Source organism: Electrophorus electricus, chromosome 13, assembly GCF_041902795.1.
Source record: "Electrophorus electricus isolate QZ-2024a chromosome 13, ASM4190279v1, whole genome shotgun sequence".
In the NCBI taxonomy this organism is placed as follows: Eukaryota; Metazoa; Chordata; class Actinopteri; order Gymnotiformes; family Gymnotidae; genus Electrophorus; species Electrophorus electricus.
The window spans coordinates 5,768,660-5,778,216 of record NC_137509.1 but is presented as its reverse complement, the minus strand read 5'-3'; the positions used below and the strand labels follow the sequence as shown (position 1 = coordinate 5,778,216).

The 9,557-nt window shown below is 37.4% G+C and overlaps 1 protein-coding gene across 2 annotated transcripts; it reads right to left on the bottom strand.

Moving 5' to 3' along the window:
* Positions 1–4,906: 4,906 nt before the first annotated feature.
* On the bottom strand, positions 4,907–9,338 carry LOC118240143 (C-type lectin domain family 6 member A-like). Of its 2 annotated transcripts, XR_014115879.1 has the most exons (8): positions 9,270–9,338; positions 8,663–8,725; positions 8,475–8,549; positions 7,396–7,449; positions 6,782–6,939; positions 6,535–6,656; positions 5,848–6,381; positions 4,907–5,166 (listed from the first exon to the last, which is right to left on the bottom strand). XR_014115879.1 is itself a non-coding variant. In XM_035520022.2 (7 exons), the coding sequence occupies exons 1-7, from the start codon at positions 9,328–9,330 to the stop codon at positions 6,207–6,209; spliced, it is 708 nt and encodes a 235-aa protein (XP_035375915.2). In that variant the 5' UTR covers positions 9,331–9,338; the 3' UTR covers positions 5,192–6,206. The 2 variants fall into 2 exon arrangements, 1 of the variants encoding a protein (XP_035375915.2); XM_035520022.2 differs by lacking the exon at positions 4,907–5,166 and having other exon boundaries at positions 5,192–6,381.
* Between the last annotated feature and the right edge of the window lie 219 nt (positions 9,339–9,557).

Below are 9,557 nucleotides of genomic sequence, written 5' to 3'. Positions count from 1 at the left end.
ACCAGCCCCTTCATACATGAGCTCAATGCTCAAAGCACGATCCGTACCTCAAGTACTTCAAACCTCAAGTATACCTCGGCTTGAAATACCTTGCTTCAGGACTCATAAACAACAAGCATTTTCTGTCCTGGCTTCAAAATGGTGGAATGAACTCGCACTTTCTGTCCAGACAGCAGAGTCCCTTGCAGTCTTCAAATGCAGACTGAAGACCCATCTATTTGCAGAATATTTAAAGGACAACTGACACTGCTCCCATGTTGACTGACTAATTTAATACTTATTGTAGGGTATTGTTTCTGTTTAACAAACTCTAGAACTTATTGTTTATTGCACTTATCATTGTTTAAGATGGACCTTATGTATTTTGTACTTCTAGGTATCAGCATTCATCCCAGTATTCTACAGTATTCTAGTTCATTGGTATGTTGGACCCTATCCTACTGTATTAGGATATTCTATAATAAATAACAGTAAATAACAAAGCACTTTTGTAAGTCGCTCTGGATAAGAGCGTCTGCTAAATGCCATAAATGTAATTGATCGCACTCATCTCATGGTAGCACCTCATGTCCATATGTCCCAAACAGTGTGACGGGGGCTTCATCAGAAAAAATCTTTACCCCAGTCCTCTGCAGCCCAATCCCTATACTTCCTGCAGAAAGTCTATCTGTACTTGATGTTTTTTTGGCAAGAAGTGGCTTCTTTGCTGCCCTTCTTGACTCCAAGCTATCCTCCAAAAGCCTTTGCCTCACTGTGCCTGCAGATGCACTCACAACTGCCATTCCTGAGCAAGCTCTGAACTGGTGGTGAGCCGATCTCATAGTTGCATCCTCTTTAGGAGACAGTCCTGGCACTTGCTTGACTTTCTTGGGCACCCTAAAACCTTCTTCATTGCAATCGAAACTCTTTCCTTGAAGTTCTTGATGATTCAATAAATGATTGATTTACGTGCTATCTTAAAAGCAGCAATGTCCTTGCCTGTGAAGTCCTCTTGATGCAATGCAATGATGACTGCACGTGTTCCCTTGGAGGTAACCATGGTTACCAGAAGAAAACTTCAAGCACCACCACCCTTTTAAAGCAATCATTCTGCTCTTCTAATCAGCATGACACAGTAATATCAGCTGCCTTGTCCTTGTTAACACTTTCTCCTGAGCTAATGAGAAGATCACTGAATTTATGTTAGCAGGTCAATTTGTGGCAGGGCTGAAATGCAGTGGCTGGAATACAGTAATTTTTGTGATTAAGTTAATTTTCATGGCAAGGAATGACTGCAATTATTTGCAGTTTATCTGATCACTCTTCACAATCTAAATTTAATGCAAACTGCCACCATAAAAATTGAAGCGGCCAACTTTGTGAAAACCAAAATTTGTGCTAGTCTCAACTTTTGGCCCTGACTGTACATGTATGGGTGTGTGCATTGTGATGCTTCTGTATATCAAATTATTGGTGTGATGGTGGCAGGGAAGGAGTGAGACAAGAGTGTATAATTGGAGTCTCTTAGTTCTTCATAAAGAATGAAAAAAGCACAGTGCAGAGCTGCTACAATACACAGAAGAAAACACAGACTAAAGCAAAAAGCACTGGCAGTAAAGCTCAAGGCATGTAGGCACAGCAGAGTTTGGAAGCACAGTAGATCGCTGGCAGTAAATGCTCAGGACATCAGCAACACAGGAGTGAGGAATAACAGCACTGGATGACTGATCCTGTGGCAGCACTGGACAAATGTTCCTATAGGCTGAAATCAGAGGGAGACACAAAATGGGCAAAAGAGGCACAAATGCAAGTGGTCAGTAATCAGGAGATTAAAGGTGGGGCAGGTGTGATGTGTAACCGTCGGTGTGTCCCTTGGACTGGGTGCCTGGGACAACGTGAAAGTTGGTAAATGTGAAAAATGCTTCTTTTTTGTTAAAAGAATATTCCAACTTTGCCTTTAATAGACATATAAAATAACTTTCGTAAAAAGTTTTGTTTCTGTTGTATGTCATGCTTTTTTTTTTTTTACATTAAGATGATATTTTGCCTTGAGAAGTCCAAGTTGAAGTCCTTGCCAGGTCCAAAACTACACAAGCTGTTAGGCTACCTCATTAGTATGTCTTATTGGTAGACAGAAAGATCCTTGTTCTTCCGCTCCAAGTGCAACATATTTGTCACACCCCCTGCTACACTTCCTGGTGGGTTGCATCATTCTGCCTCACTAGTCTATTAATTACAAGCCACACCTCCTCATACACCTGAAGGACATTACCTGCTCCCTTTGCTGCCAAAGTCTTTTGTGGTAAGTCCTGGTGTGAAGTCTCTTGTGCCTTAGCTGAGTTTCTGAGCCAGTTTTCTCTAGTGTTAGTTGCTGTTTGTAATTTTTCCATTTTGGACTATTTTTTGACTTTGTTATTTTGTTATTTGCAGGTGTGTTACAATATTCACCTTCAGTTCTGTGACTGAATGCAGTTAAACCAAAGTAGTTAAAATCACTTGAAATTACACCACTTTAGGTTTCCATAATATTTTTGATCAACCAATAAAAAAAACATACCTTGCAAATTCTTTTGATTCAATGAACAATTCTTCAAGATGAAATTGTACTGATGTAGTTGTTCTAGAAACCAGATCAAATTAAAATTTGAGAGCAACAGTTATTCACGTGATTTGATGTCATTTCATAGATGCTGATGTTGAATGATTGGTTTGCTATTTAATCTCTCTATTCATAACTGAAGCTTGTCTAATGTCTCCTGAGTTTTGTGAAAACACGCACAAAAAAATCCAGTACTTGTCATCCACATTCATTAACAAGAGAAATGTGAATTGGTTTTGATTATGGTCCATTGATGCACTGTCTATGAACTATGCACTATGCTCATGGCCATTCTAATACTGACCTGTGAGACTGTGAATACACTCTTCATGTGCAACATTTTCTACAAAATATGATGAGGAGAAAGAGCAGATCAAGTTTTCATAATCAGAAGTGCAGTAAGAAGTCGTTTCAGCATAAGCAAATAAGCCACTGTCAAGCAAATATATATATATGGACAAAATATTAACAAACAGGCAAAACCCATGGCTGATAGCAATAGCAATACTTGTTTTGAGTTTTCACTTGAAAAATTAGAAGATAATTAGTTTTTTAGTGACACATCTTTGATTTGAGACTCACAGAGCACTCTGCTGATGAGGGCCAGAGCAAAGACGAAAGCACACAAAGAAACCACAGACACCAGACACAGGTGAAAATTACTGCATTCTTACCATTAGAAGGTAGTGTGGTGTAACCTGAGTAATAATTAGATGCTATGATAATAGTAGATTCACTGTAAGTGCATATTATTGCATTCATGTGCTTAATAATGTTAATGAGGGAAATGACAGATGGAATGTACGTACTGTTTCTATTCCAGACCACACATACATACATACACATATACAAATGGATGCGCATAAATACATAACTAAACATACAAATACACAATAACTCAGGTCAACAATTATATCTAGCTTTCTACTCTGTATGTGGAACAATCATCTAGCAACTTTCTTCTTTTTATAAACTGTGTTGTGGGCTTCATCCTTTACCAAAAAGATTAACCCTTTCCTCTCTTCAAAGACTAAGTCCCCTTTTGTATTATAGGCTGTTGGTTGATGGGCAGAGGTAGTGTAATTGGTATGTTGCCTTTCTTACATTCATCATCTTTTCACATTTGATGGCATTTAGCTGATGCTTTTAGCCAAAGTGACTTACAACTCTGATACTTCCCTGGTATGGCCAACCAATCAGCACTTCCATCTACTTCCCTAAACTAACCAGTGTGGCACGAGGCTTTCACTGACTCTTTGTGGTGGCTTACAGGGCACTGTGTTGAGAGAGAGAGAGAGAGAGAGAGAGAGAGAGAGAGAGAGAGAGAGAGAGAGAGAGAGAGACCGACCAAGTAATACTATAGAGACAATGCATAAGGAATGACAGGTAAGTTAACTAAAATAGAGACTTCTTTGAAAAAAAAGCTGCTTAAAAAGATATGCCACTCTGTTACGTGTCATATGTATAAAAAAACAAATATGATCAAGTCTTTAAAATACACTGTATTGGTGAAGTGAAAAAAATTCTGATAGGTATCTTTCAAAAGGCAGGATGATATTAAGCTACACTAAACAGGGAGGACCAATTTTCAAAGTGCAATTGACTTTCTTAGACAATATACTGTACAGAGTCCAAGGGTATGTGTTTATATATAATGATGTATGTATAAATACATGTTTGTGTGCAATGTAATTTGCCTTCAATTTTTAAGAATAAAAGTTACTGCAAATTGTGGCGTCAACATTGAGGCTAGAGTTTGGGGACAGGGGCTCCCATGGTACACCACTGCTTCTCTCGCTAGGTATTTTGTGGGTTTTGTGGTGGTGGTTATTGGTTTTTTTGTCATGCTCTTGTTATTTAGTTATTGCATAGTCATTTTGAATGGTTTTGACTGTCCCTCATTTTATGTGCATCCCCAGCCTCATGTAGTTGTCTGTTTCCTGTAGCCATCACCCTAGTATTAGTGCCTGTTCAGGAAGCTCTCTCTCTCTCTCTCTCTCTCTCTCTCTGTGTGGTTTACCTGGCCTCTATTCTGTTTTTTTTTTTTCTTGTTCACTTTTTCTCACTAATTTGCATGAGCGTCATGAATGTATGATACAAGTAACGTCTTGCTATAGGAATTGTAAAAAGGCTTAGTTTAATTATAGAAGTGATTTAATTGAAGCTTTTGGCGAGCCAGAGTAGCTTATAGGTTTAAAAGACTGTAGTTATATCAAACCAATAAAAATTACATCCATATACAATAATGTGATGAGACATAGCTATTTAGTTTTGCATGAAAGTATGTACTTTTTAAGTTAACAATATTCCATGTATTAATTGTTTATTTATCTCCATGGCTTCAGTTTGCATGGTTGTGATGAAATTTTGGAATGTATTTTGGGATGCTGTCTGAAGTTCCTTATCTCAGCAAAACCGGCGGTGTGAGGGACTGCTGGTAGCAATGTCCACCATCCCTTAGTAAAATCAGAATGCCCTTCAACATGGTGGCAAGGATTCCACCAAGGTCAAGTGGTGAGGAGTAGTGTGGGAGTGGCTTTCTTTTCCAGAATTTGGTCTGGGGTCTGGTCCTGTATACCAAAGGTATGCTTTGAACCAATAAAAGAGTGAACAGATTACAGCATTATATCACAAATATCACATCAGTTTGAACTATTAGGAAGTGGGATATATTGCTGCCAAAATTCCATCTGAATTTAATCTATCATAATATTTCATGACTATGGGATGTTAAAATAAAATATATTTTTTACACAACACTCTCTGCAGATTATGATGTTTATTATTTACAAATGTAATAATTATAATTTAGCAAAAGTAAATTACATCTGTATGATAGCTGTATGATAAAACACTCTGGATGAAGCTTTACCTTGAATAACCCTCCACTTTGTCTCAAAGTTGTGACTAAATACAAACAATCTCTAGAACTAATGAACAAAGCAATGTTTCACTTTACAGTGCTCTAATTTTACAGCATCTCCACATTTACACCAATAAGATGAAGTGTTACAGTAGCAATCTAATGCATTTCAGTACTACCCAGTGCTGCTTAAAGCATCCTGCTCATCATATGAGACTGAAACTGCTAAAGATGCATTCTTGCATCATCAGCAAGCCCAAACTCATTAATGAGCATATGGTTTGTAACAACACAGATATGTACAAGAAGCAATGCCTGAATACTTAAACAAATAAATACAAAGAAAATCCAGCCTGAGATTTCAATTCCCTATGCATTACGTTATGGCCATAATTACAATCTCTACCTCTAGGTTTTACATTCCTGCTTTGGCCTCACAGACATGCTTGTGTTTCTTCCCATCTTCAGTGCATATTTCATCCAGTAAATCATAACTGGCAGAGCTGAGCTCCATTATAGCACAGTCTTCTCCTTCTATGTGAGCATTTTGATCTTTCGAGTCATTAGGCCCAAACTCATTGATGACCATGTGGTTTGTCACAGTACAGAGATATGAACATGAAGCAATGCCTAAATATGTAAACAAACAAATAAATACATAAGCGGGACACAAACAAATACAAAGAAAATTCAGCCTGAGATTTGACTTCCCTACACCTTATGTTATTGCCATAATTACAATCTCTACTATCTACTATCTCTGTTTTACATTCCTGCTTTGGCCTCACAGACATGCTTGTGTTTCTTGCTTTCTTCATTACAGAATGCATCCAGTAAAAGATAACTGTCAGAGCTGAGCTCCATTACAGCACAGTCTTCTCCTTCAGGGTGAGCATTTTGATCTCCCTTCCAGTCATCTGGCTCATTTCCAGCCCAGTACCTGGTTGTCAAGGGAACAAAATAAACAAATCACTATTACAAGTGTGCAATTTTGTTAAAAGCATGTAGACTAAATGCGTAGTGATCTACCATGATATGATCATGTGACCTCGAAATGAACAGGACTTTTCAGTGGTGTCTGTAATAGACCAACCTCGGTGTCTGACTGAGCTTTGTACCATCTAACCAGTGCCATTCTCCCTCCACCACAGCATCAGTCAGACCGACCCAGTAGAACTCACTTCCAGAACCAGGCTTTGATCTTTTTAAGAAATCCTTTAATGAAAAATATTGTGATTAGAATCTGTAAGACATTCCGATGAACAGGACAATAAGGGCATAACCTTTCTGCATTTCAGTGAGTATTTTAGTGTCACAGCTATTACATTCAGACATCATACCTGCTCCATTGGACTGGTAACAATCACCAAATCTCCTCCCTTATCAACACAAGCATTCCGACTGGCATTCCAGGTCTCCTCATCAGTAGAGAAGTAGTAACACTTCCCACTGAAGAACTTCCAGCCCTGAGCACAGTGGTCTGATTTCATCTTCAGAGCTGCAGCATTGTGATTGCACAGCGTTAATACACTACTCAGAGACAATGCTGAAGAGATCAGGTTATGATACACAATATAGAATCTGATAAATACACAAAATACTGTTTACTTTCAAATATCACATAGTGATAAACTAAAGGACATTGAGGCCAGGCATAGAGGATTAAATGGACAAACAAGTACTCAAACAAGAATAAATTAACTTTAACACATTTTGCCCTCCACTATTCACAATAGAATTCTCTTTGAAAGAATAATGAAACTGAAAATATTCTTTGCCAAATTAGTAAGTGACCATCAAAGTGTTGGCTATGTAAATGAAAGTCAAAACACAAGTATTGAAGGATTCTTCTTGGTACACATTCAATTATTTTTATGAAGGCCATTGTTTATATTGACATAATATGTATATTGTTTTCTAGTTTTCTAGTTCAGACTGAAACTGTAGATCTCACTTTTGGTTAGATTTTCCTTTTCTGCCTGCAGCTGCTCCATACTCCTGTTTATCTCTGGAAAATCAGGACAACACCAGTATATCAGTACATCTGAATGTCAGGTTTATGACAGCTAACAAAAGGAGTTATATAGTCAACATAAATAACAAAATGTAAGAAATATATTTCATCCTTCAATACTGATTCTATGTGAAAGGGTTTTGATATTTTGCAAGTCATTTGATTCTAAAAGTAGGAAGTGGATGTCAAAGTGCCATCTTGGGTTTATAGAAGAAAGCAGACATTTCTGGCTTTGGCTGCATCAGTTTTAGTCTTGTATTCCAGTACAAAAATAGAAGTTGAAACCAAGATGCACAGATTAATCCAGCACACAGCTTGTCTGTCTGTCTTTTATTCTCCAGTAAAAATCTTAGAAATAAAGTTATGTCTTCACTATTAGAATATAATAATTACCAGAGAGCTGACTGACCAAACTAGTTTCACAAACAGAAAGATGCACATTTTCTTTTTCCAGGTTTTGAAGGGTGTCAATCATGATCATATGATCATACACTGAATAAAGATGGTTCTTTAGCACATTTGTGTATTGTTTCCTAACAGGCTCCAACTGATTCTTGTCTGTTACCCTGAAACTCTTCTGAATAAGGACATCTTTGTGGAAATTGAAAGTACTGAACTGCCCATTGAATGATCTGGCATTCATCCAGGGGTTGTAAAATCAGCACTGATACACATACACACACACACACACACACACACACACACACACACTCACACACACACACTCACACACACACACACACACACACACACACACACACACACACACACACACAAACATTCTATATCTCTCCTAAATAAACACTTGACCCCTGTGTCTTTAGTCATTGTGGGTCTCTGAGGGCTCATAAGAAGAAATCATGAGACATTAAAATGACAGCTGGGTTTGTTAATAAGAATATAAACAAAACAGTGTACATGATCAGGGAGACTTTGTCCATTTATAAAATATAAACACAGGTACTGTATTTTACAAATACAAACATCAAGCTCTGATTCAAGCTAAGATTTGTATTTACCTATGAGTTCATTTGCTAACTTTTCCTTCTCTGTTTGGTAGTTTCTCTCTCTCTCATCCATAGTGTTCTTTGTTCCTGAAATAAAAGAACAAAACAATCATCAATCTACTAGTGTGGAGGTCCAGATTAGTCAGCCTCTTATTCTTTATTTGAGGACTAATATTTCTAGAAGTAAATCTGGATCTCACTTTGAAGTTCACTGGTCAAATTTTCTTTTTCTTCCTTCACCTGCTCAATACTCCTCTTCATCTCTGGAAAATCGGGATGAAAGTATTATATCAGTACATCTGAATGTCAATATAAATAAAAAAAAGTAAGTAATATATTTCCTCTTTCAGTACTATTCCCTATTGTTATTCTATTAGAATAAGAATCTTTGCTTAGCTAGAATATGAAGCCTTATGCACTTGCTGTCTTTGGGGAAGAACTGCATCTCGCTCATTTCCATACCTCTCATGAAGTTTTTTAACCTGTAAGATTATCCGTTTCGATATGTTTTTAAAGTTCTTTAATGTATCTGTCAGTAACAAACTGACCCATTTATTTATCTTTATACCACTTTCCTTTTTCCACACACACACACACACACACACAGTGTCTTTTTGCTGAAGATGAGACCCTGGCCTTGATTCAGTGTGGCTCTGTGAGTGCTCATATGGAGAAACCAATCAGACATTTGAATGACATCTGGGTTCGTTCATAACAATTCTAAGACCAGTCTACTTTATCTGGGAGCCTATAAGTTATAAAGAGATCCAATATTTTACAAATACAAAAGCTATGATTTGTATTTACCTTTCAGTTCATTTGCAAACTTTTCCTTCTCTGTTTTGTAGCTTCTCTCTCCCTCATCCATAATGTTCTTTGTTCCTGTCATGTAAGAACAAAACTAATCAACCACGTAGTAGAGTGGAGGTCCAGATTAGTCAGCCTCTTATTCTTTATTTGAGGACTAATATTTCTAGAGGTAAATCTGGATCTCACTTTGAAGTTCACTGGTCAAATTTTCTTTTTCTTCCTTCACCTGCTCAATGCTCCTATTCATCTCTGGAAAATCAGGATGACAGCAGTGTATCAGTACAT

Excerpts from the sequence above, each read along its gene's own strand:
- LOC118240143 (XM_035520022.2), bottom strand. The coding sequence starts at position 9,330 with ATGGATGAGGGAGAGAGAAGCTACAAAACAGAGAAGGAAAAGTTTGCA. Across the intron at positions 8,550-8,662 it reads TTTGACCAGTGAACTTCAAA|GAACAAAGAACACTATGGAT; the intron begins GTGAGATCCAGA and ends CTTTTATTTCAG. Across the intron at positions 6,657-6,781 it reads TTACCAGTCCAATGGAGCAG|GATTTCTTAAAAAGATCAAA; the intron begins GTATGATGTCTG and ends TTTTCATTAAAG.